At 38.2% G+C, this 26,600-nt stretch overlaps 1 protein-coding gene across 1 annotated transcript; it reads right to left on the reverse strand.

Moving 5' to 3' along the window:
• Nucleotides 1–272: 272 nt before the first annotated feature.
• LOC139711057 (uncharacterized) lies at nt 273–21,489 on the reverse strand. Its single transcript, XM_071622978.1, has 14 exons — nt 21,474–21,489; nt 20,885–21,020; nt 19,913–20,115; nt 19,169–19,337; nt 18,218–18,456; nt 16,776–16,960; nt 12,704–13,295; nt 11,625–11,815; nt 10,486–10,627; nt 5,994–9,008; nt 5,059–5,221; nt 4,202–4,309; nt 1,417–1,616; nt 273–550 (listed from the first exon to the last, which is right to left on the reverse strand). The coding sequence occupies exons 1-14, from the start codon at nt 21,487–21,489 to the stop codon at nt 273–275; spliced, it is 5,637 nt and encodes a 1,878-aa protein (XP_071479079.1).
• Nucleotides 21,490–26,600: the final 5,111 nt, after the last annotated feature.

Consider the following 26,600-nt stretch of genomic DNA (forward strand, 5'->3'; position numbering starts at 1 on the left):
AAGCCAAGCGACTGTGCCGAGGTCGACGACGAGGGTATCGGACATCGATGGCGACTGAGCCAAGCTGAGGGGATCACCAGTTCAGGTCATCCAAGATAACCTAAGTTATGTATTTGTGATTTGTTTCATATTATCTTTTATGCTCAATGTATGGTTATGAACGAGAAAGTTACAAAGATTTGAAATATTAAACTCGAGCATAATTGTATACGAACAGTTTGAATTTCCATTATTTCGGTGTCAGAGTAGCAGAGGAAAAAAAAAAAAGTCACTCACGTGACAATATTCATGAACCCCTCTAAAAAAAACAGACCAGAGTAATAGATTGGCCAGAAGCTGTCCTGCCTGCCGCTAAGAGAGACCCTTGTAGTGCCAGAGCTTCCCTGGGGCCTGGCCTGGAAGGTGTACTCCAGAGGAAGGCCATCACTGTCTTGCCAGCCATTACACTCAAAGCCAAACAGGGTCTGTGCAGCTGTGCCCTCCTGTGGGAATACCTCGCAGACTCCTCCCTCTGGTACATGGTTGGTGCTGAACTCTATGGCAATCTCAGCTGGACAGAAGACACATGTACACAAGGAAAACATGAATTACAGTATACCAAGTCAGGACCAATTGGTATACAGTATCTGTAGATAGACAGTAGTCGCAAATAAATCTAGATAGGCCTACGATAGAGCTCGTAGCTAACGCAAGCTAGATATATTGTACATCTGAAAAAAAACAAAAAAACAGAAACATTCTAAATGTATATATATATATATATTTTTTTTTGTTTACATTCAATCATAATCTATAAAGTTCTTTCTCCTATGGAATTAGATAACAGATACAATTTCCACGTCTGTTTGTACCCTGGTTGCAAAATACAATGTATGGATGATAACAATATATACAGATAACCAGTCAAAAAGAAGCGATTAAAAAAAAACATAACAAAGAAAATACATTGTCTTGCCTTACTGTGTACACTGAATACAATTACACTATTATACACTACAATCAACTAATAATCTAAAAACAGATTAAGTAAGTGGAAAAGAGAAAGGGGGAAATGGTTTACTTTAAACAGGAGAATCAAGAGGATGCAGCAAACTGCAAGAGAGAAATACATTACTTTGTAGTTATACATTGTATGTATATTGCTGGATATATTGGTAGATAGATAAATAGATAGATAGATAGATAGATAGATAGATAGATAGATAGATAGATAGATAGATAGATAGATAAATAGATAGATAGATAGATAGATCAACCAATCAATCAATAAAAGGGTAGGTACCTGGTGTAGATAATATATAAACAGACAGATAGTTAGAGAGATAGATATATGAATGAGGTAATAGATGGACAGATTGATAAATTAAGAAGACAGTAGATGAAAGAGGGAGGATTGTACACTTCTATATTTCTTACTCTTGGTCTGAAAGTCAAAGGAGTATGATGCCATTAGGATGACTTCATACTGACTCCCTGCCTCGAAGACACCAGGATTGATATACAGATGAGCACTGGTAGAGTAATTGCTTGTCTGGTTGGCCCATGAGGAATATGGCTGCCATGTGTCGAAGGGCAATATCTGCTTTGTGCCGTTATCACACAGAGCAATATCCCATCTGTAGGAAAAGAGCACTTATTATCTTAATTACTATAGTGTATTTGGTCAGGATATTAAAGTACCTTCACTTTTGAAGTGATGAATGAATACAAACAAACTAGTGATTACTTGTAGATGTTTGCAGCAGAAATCATTAATATCATGCGCTACTATCAATCACTGAGTTCTGACAGTGTCATTTTAGCCTTTCAACGACATCACAGTGTTAAGACCATAGTAAATCCACAAAGAGTCAAAATAAATAAATGAATAAATGCGAGAATTGGAACAATCAAAATAAGACCAATAATGCTCTCAGAGAGTAATTACTGTGATGGTACAGTCCACATGACGGAAATAATCATCTTGAAGTGTTCATAACCTGCAATGTCAAATGATTGTTTAATATATTTCTGAACATTTTGTCTTTGCTTTCAAACATTAGATTGTGTGAATGTGTGTGTGTGTGTGTGTGTGTGTGTGTGTGTTTTCAAAGTTTTATTTTGACATCCCCCCCCCCCAAAAAAAAAAAAAATGAAAAAACCAACAAAAAACTAGAAATGTCGCTACGGCGACTGATGCCTCCGCCATAATGCATGATTCTCCTAATAGGCGTATAGTACAATGTCTTCACAATGTGTGATGACAGTTTCACATAACTGGCAAAATATCGAAATAACACGTTTGTCAGAAATATCTTGAATGTTCACTTTCTACGAACTGGGTTTGCTATAATTGTCTATTAAAGAGTGTAGGTACACATATTTGGGGAATTGAAAATTTTTACTTGACTTCTGACCGACCTTATTATAAGTTTATGCATTGAGTATAATTTTCAAGGTATGAAGAAAGAGTGTAATTACAGTACAAAATATATCTTTTTTTCCATTTAAACCTGACCTTTGACCCTTAACCTTTGACCTTTGACCTTCTGGCTGGAAATTTCCAAGAGAATCTCCATTAAGTAATACACGTACATATGTGACCGTGCACCTCAAAACGAACATAAAGTCGCATACACTGATTTTGCGTGAGGACTGAAAATAAGTGAAATGGGTCAACATAGTCGAACTTGACTTTTTCATATTTTCTGAAAGAGCAGGTCTTCTTTTACATTATGCTAAAATTTGGTATCATAAAACGGGCAGGAAAGTGTGTTTTTTTAGCAGTTTATCTCGAACATTTTTGGTAGAATAGTGTGATTATGTGTGTCTTTAGAATCCCTTTTTCATTTCTGAAAAACCTTATCCACACTCTTCACTTTCAACTCTAATAACTTTTGAAAAGATAGTGCTACTGCTTTGAAAGTTGGCATTAATTATGGACAGAATGTGTTAATTAGGCATGCCTAATTTCAGTTTAATCTAATAATCCCTTCATTGTTGTTACTCTGGTGGTTAACTTCCTGTTTTTTGTCCCATTCATCGCACAGCCAACACGGTTTGGTAAAGATTAAGCGCTTGAATAGACACTGTACTTCAGAGCCTCTTTTCTCAGTTCACATCTTTCCTGAGTTTGTGCTTTCTTTCCAATATTTAGATAGTTTAGGAGAGTCCATTTGATTTGAGTTATACATCATTTTAAAGCTTAAAGTCTGCTCTTTCAGAGTATGGTCTTAACTAAAAATTCATGTCTGGCGACTTTTTGTTTGTTTTGAGGTGCAGGGTCACATATATTAAATTTTAAAACAAATAATGCAATCATTGCATATGTAGTATATGAGGGAAATAGTAACATTTTGACGAGTTGACCTTGACCTTTGACCCCTGACTATTGACCCATGACCCCTAAATTCCCTAGATAATCCCTGACAGTCAGTACATGCATATGTACCAAGTTCCATGAAGATACATCGAACCATTTGCGAGAAAAGTGATATTGCAACATTTTCACCTAACCTTTGACCTTTTGACCTTTGACCTTATGACATGAAACTCTCTCTGGAGAATCTTTACGCAGTAGTACATGTCTACACTAAGTTTCAAGAAAATAACTGCGGGCATTGCATAGATATGGGGGAAATAGCAACATTTTTGGCATTTGACCTTGACCTTTTGACCTTTGACCTCTTGTCAATGTCACTAGAATCTACTCATCTAATTGTCTCATCATATATCATCCTTGGACCAAGTTTGGTGAAAGCTGCTTTATCCAGTTTTGAGTTATCACGTAAACAGATAAATTTTAGGATTTGACCTTGATCTTTGACCTTTGACCTCTGTCCGATTTCACTGAAAACCTAATCAAGTAATTGTCCCATCATACATCATCCTCCAACAAAGTTTGGTGAAATTTGCTCCATACAGTCTTGAGTTATCGCGTAAACGGATACAATTTCATGATTTGACCTTGACCTTTGACCTTTGACCTTTAGCCGATTTCACCCAAAATCTAATCAAATCATTGCCCCATCATACTTCATACTTGGACCAAGTTTGGTAAAATTTCAGTAAATATTACTCAAGTTATCGCGTAAACGAAAGCGGACGGACGTACGGACGTACGTACGGACGTACGGACGGACGGACGGACAACCCGAAAACATAATGCCTCCGGTACCACTTCGTGGCGGAGGCATAAAAAAACAAGGTAAACTGTGATTACATGTAGTAGATTGTTGCATTGATGTCAATGTCTATGGAACCTGCATCCACTGCTTCAATCACAAGTCTGGTCTGAGGATCAAGCACCTCCCGACAATTGGACATGCACCTACAAGATGGCAATATAATCATGAAAATTAATACTCCTAGTACATGGTGGAGCATGCTGGGTCTGGAAAAAAAAAGAGTTATATCTAAAGAGGCAAAAAGGAGTTAAGAACATAGTGATGACAACTCTAAAAGATGCCATTTATGAAACAATGTACAGTGTAGATCATTACATGCAAAACATCATTGGAGATTAGTTAGTTCTCAATCTTAAAATGAGATCCAGAGGGGCATGTAGGAGTAGGCCTACCTTGGCTCTGACATCTACATTTCATAAAAGTTCTGAGAGTAACATCATATACACTGTACTGTGATATTGTTTAAAATTTTTCTTCAAATCTATGGTGCGCGATGAAATCCTTCTTATAATGCCTTCACACATTTAATAATGATTATAATGGTCTGACAGAACAATGTCTGGCAAATTTGAATTCTATCAATGAACCCTTGCAATTCATGTAAATAGTTAATCTCAAATACTCTGTCTGAAACACAAACACCTACATAGTATGATAGGTACACACAGTGTAAAGCAGCTGTCACATACTGCAAACTGGTTGTATTACGCTGGGCAGTCCAGATGTAATATGTAGACTGCCAATGACAAAATGTTATGTCAATACATTGATATATCTGCACACATCTGGGATAAAAGTTAACCTCTTTATTGATTTTAGAACTTGAAAATATATGAATGGTCATGCAGGGTGCTGCATCATAAACATACTGCTTTTCCCTGCAGGCACATACCTCAAGTAGACATCAGGAATGAACTCATCTGACACATAGATGGTTTGGTAGTCAATCCCTATTTTGTCTCCCATCATTGTGACAAGCTTGATTTCATATTCCATGAAAGGATACAGGTATGATGTATCAATCTCCACCTGTCCACCACTGCTGCTCAATATCCCTGGTAGGGAACAATAGACATGGAAGCCATACACATATTTTTGTCTGCACAGACCTAATATGGTACATTGTAGGTGAGGGCACATTGCTGTACAGCAGTGCACATCATGTCTGTTGGGGGTCATCACACAAAGATTAAGAAGATCTTTCAAACACCGACAGGTGTATCATTTTCTTGGATTTTGCATATTGTAGATATATGAATGCTCCTGTCCAAAAGCTGTAAGCTTGATATGCCAAGTAAATGTTGCATTATCATTATTGCACATACTGCTGCAGTAAGTTTATAGTATGCACTATTAAAATCATATAAAGGAAAAAAATAATAATAATGACTGTGTACAACTCTTTGTATTCTTTTATGAAAGAAAATCAACAAATGCATTTTTATTTGAATCACTAAATGCAATCTTGCATCGTGGTTCATGATTTTTCTACAATGACAAAAAACATTGCGTGACAAAAAACAAAGTTATCAAATTTGATGATCCCATTCCTGGACCGACCAATGATTGACTGATAAAAGAGAATTGATATTTTAATGCTAAAAAAAGACAAATTAAAGTAAAATACTGACTACCAGAGGTACCTAATATCTTCAATATAAGCTAGCATATACAATATATATATATATATATATATATATATATATATATATATATATATATATATATCAAACATATGCTTACAATAATAATTCTGAAACATAATTAATGTACACTCATATCAATCTCTCACTGTATCTGCCTTTTATTCTTCAATTTTCCACTTACCACCAGGCTGAGGAGCATCTTGGGGTCCACCCTGTCTGCCAAAGCAACCACCAATGTCATCATACTCTCCTGAAAAGTCAGTATTCAGGATGCTGTCATTCACAAGAAGTGAAAAATCATCATTCCACACCTGGAATGTCTCAATGTCCTCAACGGTCACAATGTCCTGAATGTAGCTTTTTCTGCGACACTGCCAGGTGAAATTCAGAGTTTCTTCCAGCTGGTCTGGATCATAAGACGACGACCCGTCTATGGTGTACCGCAAGGAAGTCACCTCCTGGGTGACGGGATCTCTGTAACCGTGGGAGATGACCCGACGGTTGCCGCCCGTGATGACAGTCACAAGAGGGCTCCCTTTGTAGGTGACATCGATGGAGGAAATAGTCTCAATGCCAGGCTCGTTGTTGGTAGACACATTGACGTAGACGGTGTAGCTCCCACTGCCCAGTATTCCTGCAGGTATCACCAGAGTTGAGACTGTAGAACCCTCCACTGAGACAGATGCTGGCAACGGCACCACCACAGTGCTGCCGTCCTCTTGAACAGAAGTGACCCACCACACGTAGTAGACAGTGTTGGAGGTGGTGCAATTGATATCCACTACTGCCTGAATGCTCAGTCGCTGGGACACCAACAGATGGTGTTCACCGGCATGTCCGAAAGTGATGCGAGGTGGATAGCACCCGGCCTTTCTGATCACTTGGCGGATGTACGTCTCCTGCGAAGAAACAGTATTTTGCACAACTGCTCTCACAATAAATGCTCCTGTCGATCTGAACTTGTTGTACACCTGAAAGGTAGTTGCATTCTGTTCCCACAAGTCTGTCATGTTGAGCATTTTGAAGGGTCTGTACAACAGGGGGTCAAACAACCCTGACTCCATGAAAGGACAGCTTGGATCGCCGTACACAGCCAAGTGAGAGGTGTCCGATGTCTCGTCGCCAAAGTCCATCACGATGCAAGCATCAGTTGGAAAGGTCGTCATGCGTAGTGTGAAGGCAAGTGTTTCGTTCGCCAGCTGCAGTCCTGGTCCTTCGACATGCAGTTCGGTCACTGCAGACTGGACATGGAGAGTGAAAGATTCCTCGATCCATCCCACTGCATTTGAGGTGTTTATGGAGACATGGTACTCTCCCGGTTCCTTGAACTTCCAGAAGTTCCTTGGATTGTCGCCAGCATAAGCAAGTGGCTCCACTCGAAAGATGCTGTCTTCACCCTCTTCTGCAAAAGACCATTCGTACGATACATTGCTTCCTCTGGCCAGCAGAACATGGACAACAGTCATGGCAACAAGGGGAACATAGTTCCTCCCCTCTCCTAGGGCAACCACATCAAGACTTGCATCAGACACATTCCTCTCATTATACATGATGTGCACTGCAGGTGAGGCAATAGGTTCATAAATGTGCACTGGAGTTTCACACCGCTGCAAGAAAAGCGAGGAGTTCACCTGGAAGGTGAACTGATAGGTGCCAGGCTCACTATAGGTCTTCCAGAGTGTCACAAGATGGAAGGCACTAGCCGTATTCAGGGATGGGGAGCCTTCTAGAGCAAAACTGAGCTCTCGTTCACCTACTCCATCATCAAAGTCCACCAGATATGCGCCCTCTAAAGGTGCTGAAAAGTATTTTCCTCCGTAAACATAGAATGGCACCTGTACCCTCACGTCTGGTGGTGACGAGAGAGAAAATATGCAATCACTGAGGACAGAAAACCTTGCTGGGAGGACAGTCAGCGTTAAACTTTCTTTGGCATTTCCAAGTTTGTTTGACACTGTTAGTTTCACTTGAAATGACTCTGTCCTACAAACTTCATACACTTGACTGAACATCATCATTAGATTGTCAGTAAGCCCAGAGTTCACAGGGGAACTCCCATCACCAAAGTTGGCCGAGTATTTCAGGTTTGTACCAGCGAGAAGCTCAATGGTAAAGTTGATCATCACATGTGACCAGACAGTCAGATTCTGCACACTGAAAACTGCACTACGAATGGAAATATCTGCATCGAATTTTCCATTGACTGTCATATTACTGACATTGTTGTACACAGAGCATTCCCAATAGTGTGTTCCCGGTGAAAGGACAAGAAAAGAAAACTCTACTGGATAAGATTGATCATTTGAGATCTGAAACACATGCTCTGTTGAATTTCCAGATATGTCTGTTACTGCCAAACCCACCTTCACATCTAGAGATCTTTTGACTGCTGAACCCTCATATAGTATCTGCAGATTTCCAAACCCTGCACTACTGTCATTCAAGGTCACAAGTTTATCCACTGACACAACCAGAGCATACACCGAAGCCTGAACAATAGTTGAGCTCCAGACTTTGGCATCAGTGACAGCATTCCATGCCATCGCAGTCACGTTATACTGACCGGGTAGCGCAAACTTGTGAAATTCTGTGCTGCAGGAAGGATCAGGTGTGAGGAAGTCCAAAGTTCCGTTCATTGCCATAGTCCCACCTGAAACGCTGAGGGTGTACTTAACATGGCTACCTTGCTCTGCATACAAACAGATCGGAATATCCTGATCGGTCCCTACGGTCTCAGCAACTCCAACTTTGAGGTTCACAATTGCCATCTGCAGTGTGAAGTTATAGTTCAAAGGGTCGGGAGAGGAGAAAGGGTTGCTCACTTCAACCACAAGCTGGTGGTCGGTCACAGGAAGAGTTGACGTAGAAATTGCGCACTGGGCCCTACGGTCTGTCTGCAGCCAGTGAACGCAAGAATCAGAGATGTCTTCGCCGCTGACCATGATTTGGACGGTGATCTCTGTGCCCACTGGTATCTCAACATCAACGAGCATGACATCGCCATGAGTGATGATGTCTGCATCACTGTCAAGAGTGACGTTTGCTGTCGTGATGTTGACCAGCGGTTCCTCAGTAATAGGTTGTATAATGTGCGACGCCATTGAGAGGGTATCATTGCCAAAAGCATTCTGGGAAATGACATGGATCAGCAAGACACATGGTGTAGCAGACACGAGGTGAATACAGGCACCCCACTCTGTCATAAAAGAAGAACAAAGGTGGATAGCTATATGAATGATGACAACAATAAGGTATATTACTTTCAATGCCACCCAATTGATTACTACTACAACCGTATTAGTACAATGTACCACCTTTTTGTAAATCAATCTGTGCACTATTGTGCTGCTTCTGCAATTACTACTTCTTCTTACAAGTCTTCAGCCTGATGAATGTGAGTTGTGTGATCATTCAGCAGATGACCAAGAATGAACAAAATCCAGAAACATTTAATGGCTGAACAGCATTTAAAAAGTCACCCATACATTAAGTGTCTCTATCATTTATAACCACATTAACACACATTCTGGCACAAAACTTCAACCACAACATAAACAAGAAAATATAATTTTAAAAGGGTTTACCTTTGTGCTGGAATTTGATGTTGCTCAACTGACAGCCGTCTACAAATGTTGATGGAAAGGTGATATCTGGTGAACCTTCCCACACCATTACTGTCACGTCAGATGCTTTCCCCAAAGTGATTTCATATGAGACGTTTGGTGCTTAGAAACAAACATAAAGGGGAATATCACTCAGTTAAAAAAAAAAAGAATCATGACAATCACCTAAAAACAGGTCAGTATATCAACATACACTTCAAAGGATAACAGATAATTATGCACTTATAGGGAGGCTGCACTTTATGCTATGTGCAAGAAACATTGTTTTTTTACCCTTTTTTCTTACATTTTCACACTTTAAAATGCAGATTATCACCAAAAAAAAAATCTGTTCAAGTCATCGTCAGCTTGATTGTACTAGAGCTTTGACAAAGTCTGATTCTCCTGACCAAAAAAAAAAAAAATGACAATAATATCCAATTCTATAAATTTACTCTGGGATAGTTATGTGAAGAACAGGTCCAAATTACTGATTGGCATAAACAGACTGTTGTAATGAATTCAACACTGTACCTAAAATTATGAAAAGTCTCCAGTAACATGCAAATTGCATGAAGGCTAATAAACAATGATTGTCGATCACAGAGCTTAACCCATTCACAACGGGAACATGGCGGCCTGTGTATTAAGTTTATGGGGATTTCAGAATTCAGCATGAAACGGGTTAACAGCAATTGCTACATCATTGCCATGCTGTAGTGTTTCAAAAAAGACAGGTGATTTTTCTATTAAATTTGTATGATTATAACACTGCACTAAAAAAATAATAATGAATTCTTTCCAATTCAGTGAAAATACATCAAGCATTAAAGACATATAAATTGAGATGACAATTTTTTGATATCATTGTGCTTAAAAGATGATGTTTTCTCATCTTCAAAAATGTAAATCCATTAAAGAAGATGGTGATTTAAACATTGCTTTTTAAATTCACAGCTATCTTTATCACAGACTTATCAACAGCACACATATACAAACCTGTCAGAATTGACATTTGCTCTGTTGCCAGAGCACCACCTCAGCTTGTAGAGAACAGACAGTATGACTTACCTTCATAATACACAGTCCAATTCACCTCAAACGTCTGTCCAACTGCAACAGGGGCAACATCGTACTCTGGGTAGTCAACTGAACGTGAAGTGTTCAGTGTGATGTTGGGCAGTGGAGGATTATGGGTGACTAAAAATGGAATCTACAGAGATTGCAATAAAGCAAAAAAGCACAACCTTGGCACTGAATGTCATAGAGAGCAAAAGAATGGTTCAGAGATTGCTGAGAGGTTGTGCAATATGTGCGGAATTTTTCATAAACACACTTCAAATTAACTCATATGAGTTACCTGTGTGGAAATTGTATGATCAACATCATTAAAAGAAAAACTTCAAATGGAATAATACCAAATGACTGTAGAAAAAGTTTACTGACTTGCATTTATACGGCATATATCTAGTAAAGGAAATGCATTTCTTGACTGTGGTAAACATGTTGTTATTGATTTTCTACAGGAAATGCAGTTCTATATTTTCATCTCTCCTTCACAATCTAATCTCTTCTCACTCTAATGAAAATGTCCCAGGGCCAAATCATACACCTGCCAAATTACTATAAACTAGCAAGGTACAAGCTACTAGAAACAGAAGAATGAGAGTATGTATATCATTAATCTATTTCTTTATAAATTTCTGCAACGTAAGACAGATGTACAGTATTTGTTGTGTGTGGAATGGTGTAAAAGCAAAATTCTTCACACTAGTAATTTTCACGTTTGGTTGGGCGAGATGAAATTTGCATGCTTTAATTTCTGGGGAATGAATATACAAAATAGTATGACACACAACAAACAAAAAATTGTATGTGTTTTCATTTTTGCACTAATTTCTTGTTGCACAAAATATGCAAAAAATGTCCACTTTTACAGTAGGAAGCTTTAGTTTTTCACAACATGGACATTGAGAGGAAACAAACCTGTTCTACGCAATTTTTGCATCTGCTCAAATTCACACCTCAGAGATGCAATGATCCTATGGGGGCACCATTTTACTTTCTACAGGCTGCATCTGGCCTACCGTAATCTAAAGCTACTTTGCAACACGACGCAGGAAGAGAGGAGAACGGCCAATGCAATCGTCATCTTAAAGTCCGCATCGCAAAATCTAAAGCTCCCTACAAACACTTATCTCCAAACTCACTGTTATGACTGCGGTGCCATATTCATTTCCTGCCTCCACAGACACATCATAGAGACCCGACTCAGTCCAGCTGTATTGAAGCAGATGACACAAATTGACCAGGGCTTGCTTCCCAGGCCCGAGTGACCAGCGGTAGGTGTCAGCTTGGGATTCAAAGATGGCTTCCAGGGAAATCAAATCACCCACAAGACCTGAAATAAAGCAGAAAGGGGGAGAATGATAAATAGTGTGAAGAAATCTGCAGGAATGATGGAGAATATTTCAGTTCAGTTCAATTCAGTTTCATTTATTTTCCAACCAGCATCCGAGAAAGAGTACAACAATATACAAAGCGTGCATGCATTATACCATCACACTGTTTGGTCAGTTTGAAAATGAAAATACATAAAGCAATATGAATTGTAAAGTACACAGTATTGTATATGATAAGTCATCATAAGATATACACTAAAGTATGTACAGCAAAGTAGATATCATTTTAGACTTCAGATAAACACTGCAGAAGCCTTGATGACGTAGAATACATTCAGACATCAAATATTTTAATTAAGCAACATTATAGAATATACAAGTACAATGAATTAGTAATGTCCTTTTCAAATCTATACTTACAAGCGTTGTATCTCTTTATCTTTTCTTCTCTTTGTTCATGTCACTGAAAACATGGAAAAAGTTAATTCTTTTTTGTTCTTCTGATGGCAGTCTTTCAATTGTTTTTTTCTTCCACACACATACAGTGTATTGTACGTGTTTGATATAGCATGCAATATGTTTCTTTGCACGATATTTTGAAAGACAACAAACACCATGTTAAATGGACACATCTCCCACAGTATTTAAATTCTTCTTCTATCATTGCCAACTTTCTATTTTCTATGTTCATTGTTACTGTAACTAGAGATCAGTACCGTAGTCAGTTAATGTACATAATGCAGACTGATGTTTATACGTCAGTGCACATCAGCAAGTGTGTATGACAAATATTGAGTGTGACCTTTTGTCATCATACATCACAAAATTAGAGAGATAGACGCCAAATTTTACCAAACAGTGTACTGGTATACATAGGTCCAACATACCATAAGGTGGTGCCTTGATTTCTACTCCCTGAGGACTCTGATCGCTGGGGGCCAGTGTTGAGACAAGCTTCTGTCCGAGGGAGTTTGTCAAGGTTACATTCACCTTAGAGGTACTCCACACCCCGGCCTGGCGGTTTCGAATCCAAATTCTTGATGGAAGGACCACCACCGCCCTAAACTGGTGCTCCCCTTCAACGACCTCTCCCTCATCACCCTCAAGGACATCCTCCTCCCCTAGTCGACGACCATGGGTTTTAACCTCGACGTTTGATGCGGAAGGAAGTCTGCTTACCACAGCAGTTCCTGGAACCAGCGCCAGAAGATCACCCTTCTGGACAGTCACACTATGGCTGAGGGGGGCAAAATGTCTCCCTACAGAGGGAAGATTTAGGATGAGCCTCGCCACATATCTATAGTTGTTCTCCAGAGTCGGCTCTGTGGTGTCGGGGGTAGGATTGAGACACGCCCGCTTGGCAAAGCTGTACCCGCCTTGTCCCTGGCAGCTGTGGCCTGCGCGGACTGACAGGACTGGCTTTGCTGGTCTGGTGTTGTTCTGACACAGAACACTAACATTGGCAACTGGACGAAGGACCTGTGGCAAATGAAATGATTCATTATTATGTTCCATGAGAATACACACAGCAAATATTCTTGTCATAATTATCACTATAACAGAAGGTATTTCCCTCATCCCTTCACTGATGTAATTTTCGCTCATCTGTTTCAAAGCCAAGATATTATCAACATACTCTGAGGGATGGTTCACTCACACACATGCATACAAAGGCCTACAGTGTCCACACACAAAAAGCATTAGGTTAATATCTCTGTTTGCTACCTGAAGAGAAAAAAATATGTATATACAGTCAACCTCGGATACCTTGAAGTCGTCGGGACTGAAGAAATTGGTTCGAGGTACGCAAATTTCGAGGTACGCGTATGTTGAATTTTCTTCGACTTATCCGATTTTTGTCGATGTTCAACATGGTATCTGTTACAGTGCCTACCGATTGTTTGTATGCTTGTCAATTGGATTTGAATCGACTTTAATATGAATGAATTGAATAAAAATTGATGTTCTTCTTTCATCAGTGTTTTCTGGTGGACAATTAAATGACTTATCACCATAAAAACAAAAAGAAAATACCAGTACGTAATCGAGTGCAAGACAGGGTTGCAGAACATGGGTGCTGAATGTACATTGTCGCGTCGGCGTAGGTACCCCCTCGATCACTACTCGTTTTTCTTCCTTTTCTCTCTCTAAGTCATCATCTCTTACACAATATCCAACACACGAATCACAGTCTTAGCTTTGCAAGCTATTAAAATTTCGCACAACTATGGGTGTACATGTAGCTCACCAAGACTGTTTAGAGCTACAGGGAGTGACGGCAATGTCGCACCGCTACGCACCGGTCTTCCATGTGTCTACCAGCAGTACTCACAGTCAGCAGATGATACCGTTAATCATTTCCAAATGTAAAAGCAACAATCATTTATTTATTTTAGTAGCATACGGAGCAGAATATTACTGTTATTCATTTCTAAATTTCCAAGCAAACATCCGACATTCGTTTTACTATCATACGGAGCCCAATATTACTGCTGTCCACTTCCAAAAGTGAAATGAATTATCTGACAATCATTTTATCATCGGATGGAGCTGAATGTTACTGTTTTTCATTGTTGAACGTCAAGGCAGACATTTATTTTACCATCAAACGCAGCTGAATGTTAGTGTTATTAATTTCGAAATGTATAATAGCAAATATCCGACATTTATTTTAGCATCGTATGGAGCAGAATGTTACTGCTATTCACTTCCAAATGTAAAAGCAATCATGACTGTGATATTCATTTTGGAATCTTCCGGAGCCGAATGTTCTTGCTATTTACTTTCGAAAGTAAAAGCAAACATCCGACATTTATTCAATCATCGTACGGGGTTGAATGTTATTGTTATTCATTTCCGAACGTAAAAGGGATCATTCGACATTCATTTTAGCCTATTCCGGAGCTCAATGTTATCGCTATGTACTTTCGAACGTAAAAGCAAACATCCGGCATTCATATTATCATCGTACGGAGTTGAATATTATTATTTATTTCCGAACGTCAAAGCAAACATTCGAAATTGATTTTAGCATCTTCCGGAGCCGAATGTTATTGCTATTTACTTTCGAATATAAAAGCAAACATCATACGGAGTTGAATACTATTGTTATTCATTTCCGAACGTCTAAGGGATCGTTCGACATTTATTTTTGTATCTTTCTGAGCCGAATGTTATCCTTGTTTATTTCCAAACGCAAAATCAAATATCTGACATTAATTCAAGCACCGTACAGAGCTGAATCTTACCGTTATTCATTTCCAAAAGTATAAGCAAACATCCGACATTTATTTTAGTATCGTATGGAGTCGAATAGTACTGTTATTCATTTCCAAAATCAAAAGCAATCATCTGACATTCATTGTAGCAACTTTCGGGGCCGATTGTTACCGCTGTTCATCTCCAAAAGTAAAGGCAAACATCCGACTTTTTTTGGTGGCCCGACGTGCGTTTTGGTGGCCCCGGGCCACTGTAAGTGTCGAGACCTGAATAAGTGCAGCACAGCACATGAAGGATGGGCTACTTGAGTAGTGAGTAATATTGCAAGATCAGATTCCGGCTACGGCTTATGAGGACAGTGCTATTACTGTAATCATAAACATTTACCGAAGAGGATTGTTCGCATTAAAAAAAAAAGCGAAACAATCGACGATTGTGCTAGAAAAGAAAAAAAAAATACCGAAAACTCAAAAAAGATTCAAGTCAAAACAGGGGTAAAATACATGATGATTTCTTTTTTTTTTGTCTGAAAATCGTAAAGCGTATTATTCCGTTACTTCGAAATTTATCAGAATAAACTGTTGTTAGATCATATCTATACTATTCTTTATTATGCTAGGCCTATACTTCCAGATCATATACCACACATTTTTCATAATCGCATTGCTGGAAAAAAATATTTTGAGCTTGCGCTCTCGGGGGAGAATTAATGAAACAAACTTCGTGAAAGGAAAAAAGGGAACAAAAAACACTAGCAGGAGATTGATGTTTGGACAGTGGACCGTGATTAATGCCAAAGATACAACTGTCGACACCTAAGCAGGTGCGCCACGACGGTTAAGAAATGTACGCGCACGGCATGACTATCACGATCGCAAATCAAAACAAAGTGGTCAAAGAAAGATGATGGGCAGAGCGTAGTGCTATTGTAAGCACTCCCATTTGCACGGCTGCTATATATGCATACCGTGTACGTGTGTAGGTACAGTAGGTGTTGGGGATTTTCCTTGTCAGCTGTGTAGCGGGTATTTCTTTGGGCGCGCGATCGTTCTGGGGCTCAGAATATTTACAATCGAGTGTGAAAAGATTTGTGACATGTCTTCGCTGTCCACGCGCGCTTCATCAGAAATGCTGAGTGATGTTTGCAATTTCAATTCGAGCAACATGCTGGGAAAAACAATAAGTTAATTAAGATCGGGACATGAGATTTCCCTTCGAGGTAACCGAACTTCGAGTTAGTTTTTTCGAGCTACGCGAATTTTAACACACGAAAACTCCATAGGAACAATCGGGACTTTCATTTTGCCTTCGAGGTAAGCGATATTTGGCTTATGCGAGTTCGAGGTATCCGAGGTTGACTGTATATCATTCTGTGTGTACACACAAAAATTGCTATCACAAGCCAAAATACGATGGAAGCATAAGCCAATCTTCATTTTTTTTCTGAAGGCCTCACAACTATCTGCCTTGCGCAGTGTATGTACATGGCGCAAGAAATGCACCATATGGGTGAGGGTAGCCTAATGCTCCAATCACTGTTATGGCTTTCGCAATTCACAGATTTAAAGTGTTACAAGTTTAAAGTTCATGAAAAAACAGCAATAACAAAAAGAGCACTGTCTTGGAGTGATCAAAATGCAAATGAAGGGTGATGCAGTTATGTAAGCCTTTCTGTTGCGTTTTGACCAAATGCTGGGATTGAAAATCATCCCAAATTCCGAGTAATATCTAACTTTATACCTCCATAAAGGCTGTCCCACTGGCATTGACATCCAAGTCAAAACCAACCAGCAACCCATCTTTCAGGATAGGACTCTTTGCCTTGATGTATCTCTGTTCCAGAGGAAGAGGGGCCGACTGCAAGGCGCTCTGATTGGCATCACTAGACTTGATATCTCTGACTCCAATGTAATCCAATTGGGAATCTGCACAAAAGTGTGGACAAGTTTGAATAAAAGTTACTACGCTTCATGTTTGTTGTTGTTGTTGTCACTCAGTTCAGGCTGTAATTGCTATTTGTCAAAAAAAGAGAAAGTAAATGTGTGAACCACAACAATATACACTTAATAGACAATCAATAAACGAATAATGTGAACCTTGAGGAAACACCTGTGGATTCCACCTAAAGAAAAAGAAAAAGAAATAAGACAGAAGTGTTCATATCAAATGACAATTGTAAAAACAAATATCAGCTAATCACACAAAAACATTTATGCACCTCTGGAGACAAAGATAATAGTTTAATAGTTAAATTGTTCTCACAATTTTGCATTTATGTCTCATATTTTGGCAGTGAGTGTGGGTGGGTGTGTACATATGTGTCTGTATGTGTGTATTTATTTATATGTATTTTCAACACAAATGTAATCTCAACTGTGCTTAGAAAAACAGAAATGACAAGAAAAAAAATATAGCTGTTGCTAACTAACTAGAAGTTTAACAGACTTTAATACTCAAATAGCTTCACAGAGATGGGCTAGAATTGTAATATAATCAAAAAAAAATCAGCAAAAATAAAGATCTAAAGAATGAACAAATAAGCAATCATACTAGACAAAAAGACCTCATCACGAGATCATTTTTGAAAAGCCCCAACATAAGCTGTGCCTTTCTACAAGACTTGTGATGACCTTGTACGTGTGTATCCACTCACAGCAGAAAGCAGGTTAGGATCAATGAAATTTAATTAGGAATTCCAAATCAATAAATCCATTGTTCTAAAATTGTATCATCAGATCTATATGACATATACATGTCACCTTGAGTACAGGGGCGGCAAGATGGCTAGTTAGGTCTGTGGTGCATCTTCCTTGCAATCTAATGTCTCCAGTTCAAGGAATGTAAACATCTCCCTTTTCTTCTGGCAAAGAGAATGATGTAAGCTCAGTGATCTGGGCCCCATTTCATAAAAGAAGTTAGGATGGCAACACTTGCTTGAATGGCAACTACCAATGGCAACCCAATCAGAAACCTGGCACCTTGTCATCACCATCAATTGCCATTCCAGCAAGAGCTGCTATCACATCAACTTTTTATGAAATGGGGCCCTGGTCTTCCCTACACAAACATACACACAGTCACAAGCACACACACCGACAGAAAAAATGGTCAATGACACCAGTTTTCTCCTAAAAATAAACCATGATATCTTACATATATAAACTATGAACTCATTTTCTTACCAGAGACATTGAAACTGTCCACCACTGCATCCTCCTCAAAGTGTGCCGAGAGCAGCATCCCTGTTCCCATGGCAATGGTGATGTCACAGCTGTAGCTCTGACTACCAGCTGGGGAACGGTGGGGGCAATTTATGGACACACCCTGGATTGGCATCTGGACCAATACAGCATACACTGCTTTAGATCCAGGTCCCAGGGCCTGGGTGAGAGTCAACTGGACAGGGTGCAGCCCAGGTTTGCTAGATGATGTAAACCAAGGAATAAGATTTTATTTGTTGTCATTATTTCTCTTTGTGCAGGTGATGTTTCTTAAAGCAGCAGATCTTTTTGTTTTTTGTTTCAATATGTAAGCATGAAAACATGTGAGAAGATTTCAATGTAAGGATTGAGAATCTTTGTTCTTATGATATTTTTTCTTTTTCTCAGTTTGTTTTTCCTCTCCATATTTCTTGGCCTGCCTGGTAATATTTCAGTTTTGCATTTAAACAGAAAAAGACATTTTTGTCTTGATAAACAGCAGTAATGCTATAGTTAGCACTTTGTGATTTTCATTGATACTTCTACAGAGCACGCTTGAGTGCTCCTAATCTTTAAATCCTTGTTTCTCCCTTCTCCATGAAATTGTTCCTCCCAACTCTTATTTCAATCACTTTTAGAATGGGTTAGGATGGTCCAATTTGAACAAGTTAAATATGATTGTAAAGATTAGAGATCACTCTTTCAAACTCTGTAGAAAGTGACAATCCACGTTGGAATATTGTTGTTTGTTGTTGTTGTTGTTTTGGGGGAGGGTTAATTGAGGCAGGCAGTCACATGTGGATCAATTTATATGACAAGCATTTCATTATTTCATTCCTCAATTGTCAAGATAGTGCTAACTAATTCATCTGGTCAAATTTTGACGACCCACAATTTGTGCGGTCACAAGATCAATCTCATCGGCTAACTGACCTGAAAGTGTGTTGAACAATCATCCCATCTTTCCAAGGACCCTCATAGCGGTAAGGGTAGTCATCTCCAAAGTGGACATCGAGAGTAATCATCTGATTGTCTGGCTGGCCTCTAGTGACAGGATTGGTTAGGGTGAAGTTCACAGGCTCAAAGGCTGGGAAAACTAGACCTGAAATAGTTTCACATTAGATCACACTTCCTGTTTAATCTTTGAATGAGTTACTCCTGCATAGATGACAGTTTTTACAAGCTTTATCATGCAAAGTCATATAAAAGAATATGAACAAATTACATTCTGTAAAGTTTATGATGTTAATCTCAGTATTTTGCTAATAATTTGCACACTTGTTAAATTTTACAGATCATAAAAGAAATTAAAGCAAAATTATACTAGACCTTTTTTACAGCATAACTTGTTCAAGGAATGCATGCATTTCATGATTTCAACTCTTCATTTCATTTAATGACCTCCACTTTCCCAGTTCATCTTCCAGATTTCTGTGATTTTAAAATCAAAGCAGTATTAAAAGTAATTTTCATCTGTTGTACTGCCCAAATTCATTACACAGACAATTCAAATAATTATATTTTGCTCATGAACATAGGAATTGTAAAAGTGTTACGATACAATGCAAGAACACTTTATTTCTTTCTCTTTTTTTTTTCTTCAAAGGTTGAACATTTTGGAACTTGATTCACTTCTTACAGTGCTTCAGAGAATCCTACTTCACGTCAAGGGAGTACCTTCAATACCATGGAGCTCCTTTATCTGCACCTCAGTGAGAGGTAATGGGGCGTCGTACACCGACACCAACCTCTCCCCTCCGCAAGACTCCTCGGGGGATGAGTCACATGGTTGGTCACATGACTCAGCTGTGTGATTGGATCCGAGATTCCTGGTGGTGTCGGCACAGAAGCATGCTTGTCCACTTCTCATCACAGCATAGCTGAGATCATGTTTGGAAACATGTAGCACAGAGATATTCATTTCGATACATTTGTTAAGAAGTATCGTAGTGGACAATAAATCAAATTGCCTTCAAGGACAATAAAATATATGACAATATACTTGTGTATGCACTAGTAGAACTTGAGTGGTAGTAGGGCCTCCAGGGTGAGTGTAGTATGATTTTGTTGTTTATACATGTAGTGGAAGAGACGGAATCTAAGGCACAGCAGCAGTAGTACAAGTAGCTTGTAGTAAAAACAGTAGAAGCATTGGCTGTAGCAGTAGTACAGTTAGTAGTAGTAGTACCAGTAGTAGTAGTAGTAGTAGTAGTAGTAGTAGTAGTAGTAGTAGAAGAAGTAGTAGTAGAAGTAGTAGTAGTAGTAGTAGCAGTAGTAGTGTTAGTAGTAGCAGTAGTAGAAGAAGTAGTAGTATAAGTAGTAGTCGTAGTAGTAGTAGTAGTAGTAGTAGTAGTAGTAGTAGTAGCGGTAGTAGTAGTAGCAGCAGCAGCAGCAGTGGTAGAAGTAGCAGTAGCAGTAGCAGTAGTAGTAAACACAGAAGTATTATTCATATTCTCTGCTCTCATGGTGACAAAATTAAAGTTAAAAGAACAGTCATTTTGAAAAGTTGAAGGAAGACAAGGATGGAAGTTTTGTAACACGAAGACCTACAGTAGCTGGATGAGGAGGAACTAGAAGGTTACAAAGAGAACAAATATGAAGAAAGCTTTCTGCTACAAACTATTGAATATCCCTTTCCAGCCAGTCTACCTGTAGTTCCTCGTGACACATAGTTCCGTGCAGGTTGCTGGGGTCACAGTCCTCCAGCTATAGTGCCCAGGATTGACGTAAGACACAGACGATTTGTTCATCATTGGGATGGGGTCGTCATAGCAACCCCTGAAAGCTGGAGAGGATGAAAGAAAAGGACAGCAACCTGTCAGAAACACAATTATGTGAGATTCTAGCTGACAGCATCACACTGTTTGTTTGTTTGGTTGTTGTTGTTGTTGTTTTTTTTTTGTTACATCTTGCAGAGTTGGTCAAATCACTGTTGTATCATCAGGGCTGCCAAACTCTGTAATAATATCATACTTACAGTGTATATATCAGTGCACAACAAAATTATATTTCAAAGTAAAATGATATATTATTGCAAACAGTTGGAAAATTGCATACAGTGATCAGGCTTGATGAAATTTCAGAAAAACGTTCTTTTTCATTTTCTGTTTTTAAAAACCATAATATTCTTATTTTCAAGGAAGAAAAAACATAACAACTACTGTAAAAAAACAAAAAATTGTGTGCAAAAAACTTACCTCTGTAGAAACTACAAGAATGTAATGAAAGAATCGCTTACCAGCCTCTTGTTCCATAGTGACAGTGAAACTGAACAAAACCTATCCACAAAGGAAAACCAAACACATACAAATGTTGAGTTACAATGTACATATACATTCATATCTAAATTAGATACAAAGCTTGAATAGACAGCATTGCTTGAGACTTTTGACACTTCTTAAAGGGAAAATAAAATGGGTCTTTACTTTCTGAGACTGCAAAAGTCACATATTATTATGACATGCATCTCTTCAGTATGCATGCATTCACTGAGAATCAAGTGTCTCAAAGTTTAGCAAAACTACCCAGGGCGAGTTCTATACAGTGGCGGATCCTTTAGAGGGGGTGTACCGGCTCGCACCTCTCTTTATGTTGGGTTAAAACAAAAGAAATAAAAAGGAAAAATGGGGGTTGCGCGCGCCCCCCTTTAAGTTTGCAAAATCGCCTTCCCTTTACGGATTTCCTAGATCCGCCCCTGCTATATTCCTAATGTTTTCTCTTCTGATAACAGTGCAGTTCTCTACACCTAATGTTTTCTCTTCTCATAAGTTCATAGGTTATATCTTTGCCAATTTAAGCTGTGTGCCATATTTCTGCTCTGCAAACATGTTTATGACAAAACCCCAAACTTATAGCTGAAATAGAACAGTTAAACATAACAAATACACATCAACAGAGTTAGAAAAAAAAAGACTTCATGCTAAAAAAAAACAAAAAAAAAACTAATACTCCTGACTGATACATTCATGTATGCCAGCACTACAAACTCCACAATCTATTGTTTTAGTGTCTGTCCTGTTAAAGGTAACATTGAACAGCTGGGCCAAATATTTCCAGGGATCTACCATGCAAAAAAAAAACAAACAAACAAAAAACAAAAAACAACAACAGCTTTATCTCCAGCCTCATAATCAACTGGGAACTACAATGATCCACTTAGCATACAATTTACCAGAGATTCATAATACAAAACTTGCACCAAACTCCACACTTGCAGTACCTATAAATTCACTTGGTCAAAGGAAGTTTCAGCTTAATGGTCTGTGCTCAATATGTCACAAGTCTTCAATACAATATACTTTCTGATGAAAATAAAAAGTTTGATCTTCTAATCTAACATGAATCTACTGAAAAGAAGGAACATTCCAACTCACCATCACTGTTAAAACTTTGATCCAGTTATCATCCATGCTTTTGTGTGTATCCTAACATCTATCAAAATCAACTTTTCCACCCAAAGTGGAACTTAACTGACATTCGTTGAAATTACTGCCATAACACTCAAAAACAGACAAACTGACAGCATTCAACCGCCAATTCCCTCCTGTTCACTATCTATCCAACCTCTCCATTGTAAAACTCCCAAAATATTAGTTGTCCAAACAAGTCGAGGAGAAAATATGCATCACTAATTAATCATTTGACCTCAATCGTCTCCATGGCAACATATTTGGGCATGGCGTATTCAATGATAACAAGGGCAAAGGAATCAATACATATTGATAACGGTCGAGAAATGTAGCAGAAAATCGCATCAAACCACGATGGAGTGCATTGTTGCCAGCTTTTGGCTGCAGTTAATTAAAAGTCAGCCTATTGATGCGTCCGGAAGTTTACGACGATAATTATGAATGCTGGAACCAAACATACCCTAACCAAACATACCCTCACCAAGCCTCATGTGTCAATCAATCTTGGCAGGCAAAGGTTTGTATTAGTATTTGTTGTTTTGCTCCGATACATGTAAGTCATATCATCATGTGTCAGTCTACCTTTTTAGAACCATTGAAAGGTGTAATGGTGTTGATTCAAGTTTATGTTTAACATGACCATTGCAATCAACAAATGACAGAAAAAGCTCATTACTCATTTGATCTTCCACTCTTCACTGAGAACTGATTAAAGATGTGCTATCCTACACTTACACTTCTCCTTATGTGCCAGTTCTATATAATGATACACAATACTAGCCTGGCCTGCATAAATTAACGAGTTCTATCAAAACCTTTTCTCTCATCATGTAACTCGGAGAGTAATACATATGAAATGAAATGCTGGCATCACATACACATCATAATGATACAAACACACTACAAAAATATTGGACAAACTAAAAGGAGATAAAAATACATGTAGCTGCCTATTCTATCATTATACCGTGTAGCCGATTCTCATTCTCACATATTCATCATATAACTTGAAATGAAATGAACTTGAAATGAAATGAAATGTTGGCATCACATACACTTCGTAATAATACAAACACACTGAAATATTGGACAAACTAAAAGGAGGGATGAATAGCTGCCTATTGATTCAATCATTACAGCTAATTCTCACATATTCATCATAAACAACTTCATCAAGAATAACTAGAAATGTCGCTACAGCGACTGGTTATACCCCCGCCAAACAACATTTCATAAGCTTTGGTCAAAACAACATTTCATAAGCTTTGGTCAAAACAACATTTCATAAGCTTTGGTCAAAAAACTGAGGAAGTAGTTAAATCCGCAAGATCTTTCCTTGATCTTCTGCCATTAATATGCCGTTACCATGGCAACGTACTTTCGGGTACTGTCGAAAAATGCGTCTTGCACATCTACAACCAAAGGCACACATCTGTACCAAGTTTCATGGAAATTGGGCAAAAACTGACGAAGTAGTTTGCAACACAAAATTTTCCATCATTTTGGCTCATAATATGTGAGCTGTTATCATGGCAACATACTTTTTGTCACTGTCAAGAAATGTGTCATGCTGACCTATATCCTAAGACAAACATTCAATATGAATTCCATGAGAATTGGAAGAACACTGATGAAGCAGTTTTGCCACGAGGCATTTTGCCCTATATTTTACCAATAACATGCCGTTACCATGGCAACGCACTTTTTGCCACTGCGGAAATATGTGTCTTGCACATTAACATATTCAGATGAACATCTGTACCTAATTTCATAAAAATTGATCAAAAACTGTGGGAGGAGTTCGCGACGCAAGATTTGTACCCATTTTTGCCCATAATATGCCGTTACCATGGCAACGTACTTTTGGGTACTGTCAAAAAATACGTCTTGCACATCTACAACCCAAGGCACACATCTGTGCCAAGTTTTATGGGAATCGGTTGAAAACTGAGGAAGTAGTTCGCGACGCAAGATTTGCAACGGACCGACCGCCCGACCGTCCGCTGATTCCTATATACCCCCTTCAAACTTCGTTTGGCGGGGGTATAAAAAACAAATAAGAAAATATATCAAATGGAAGCACTATAAAATCATATCTATGCATGAAGAATGATAGGAATATAAGGCAGAGAATGACAGAGAAGAAAAATTGTGAATAATAAATGCATAGACAGACAAATTGATAACAGACAGATGCAACATGGACGTATGACATAGAAAATTCATAGACAGCTGACAGGATAGATATGTAGGAAAACTAAATATGGAAAGAGATAAGCATAAAAGTAAGGAGTTATTGGATAAAATGCTGAATACTCCACATTTTTGTTTCTCATTCCATTCATAAACATGGCCACTTCTCAGACAATCCATTTCCTATTATGCTACTCAAGACTAGGTGTATATATTGTATGTGTTTCACAAATCAAACAAGTGGGTACATGCGTGTGTTTGTTAAAATCGTACAAAAGGATTTATTAAACCAATTATCTAAAGTTTTACAATTTTATGGATTAATCATCAAGATCATTGATAACAAAGAAGTCTGATTTACATAATCTAGTCCACTGCTTTCTACTTACATCCTGATTGTCGATAAGTTGGGAGAGAGGGCATATGAAATAAGAAATGCAGCAAACATATACCTGATAAACAGTTTGTACACCATGTAATTGCATTTTGCCTTACCTCAATGTAGAGTATCATGAGTACTGAGTAAAGTTGTGTGAGTATAGAATTGTGTCTGGGTTTTATCTACTGATAGCTTCAAAAGTACACAGTATACTTTTTTTCTTTTTTTTTTTCTTTTTCTTTTTTTTTTGGGGGGGGGGGGGGAACCATAATACATCAACCCGTACCTATTCCTACATAAATGTATATTTCATGTCTAATCCATATTTAGCATTGTTCAATGGCACACACATTTGAACATGTCAAGGGATATGTTACTTGATAATTGTAGTTGCAAACTTGGATAGCCAAACAGTCCATTTCTTGTCAACAGGCAACTGGGATCTCATTTGGGGGCATTAAAGGTTCTCAGAAAATTGCAGAGATAGAACAGGTTTATCATGAATGAGCAAACAATAAATCTACATAAATTCCAGTGCATTTTTTTATCATTATTACCAGTCCTACGTATTATTATCAATATTATCTCTCTATGGTGAGGATAATGATGATGATTACTATTACTACTATCACAAGTTTCGGTATTATTTTCATCATAATCATCAATATTGTCATAATTATTATAACTAACATCATCATTATCACTGTCATCAAGACAGGGAATGTTTCTATTAGAATCTTTTTGCAACATTTTATCATACAGTAAATTTTGCTCTTTGTTTAGCATAGTTATTATCACTATTATTATGTACTTGTAAATACTATCATTATCATTCCTCTCATTACCATCAATACAATAATCATTGCCATCACCATCATCACCATTGCAAGAATCATGGAGCGGGACTTGGAATGTCTCAATAACAATACATTTTCTTACAACTCCAATAAACCTTGCCTCTGACTTCTGTAATAGTCATAGATTTACTTCAGGGTGCAGGGAAGATTTGAACCAAGAAATATCAAATCAACTTATTTCCACCTAAATGCATTATTGCAGGGCTGAGTGATAAAAGCTGATATTTTACATTAATCTTTATTCAAATGATACATTTCCATAGAAATTGAAATCACCATTACACTGATTCATTAAAAGGTACATGATATATAGCACTATATGAGTATAAAAATATCATAGTCACAAACCCATTCATCGATAACAATTGCATATTCACTAAGCTCCTTGAACTCATTGTAGCAGTGGAGTTATTATAAGACATCATTACTAGAATATGTAGAATATGTCATATTGTGGGTTCTTTTTTAAACGTCCACTTGCGGTATATGATAATCTGATAAATTTCATCATGAAACAAATTACAAAC

This window comes from Diadema antillarum, unplaced genomic scaffold (genome assembly GCF_040938485.1).
Source record: "Diadema antillarum isolate AM-2024a unplaced genomic scaffold, OU_Dant_1.0 seq00001606_RagTag, whole genome shotgun sequence".
Taxonomy (NCBI): Eukaryota; Metazoa; Echinodermata; class Echinoidea; order Diadematoida; family Diadematidae; genus Diadema; species Diadema antillarum.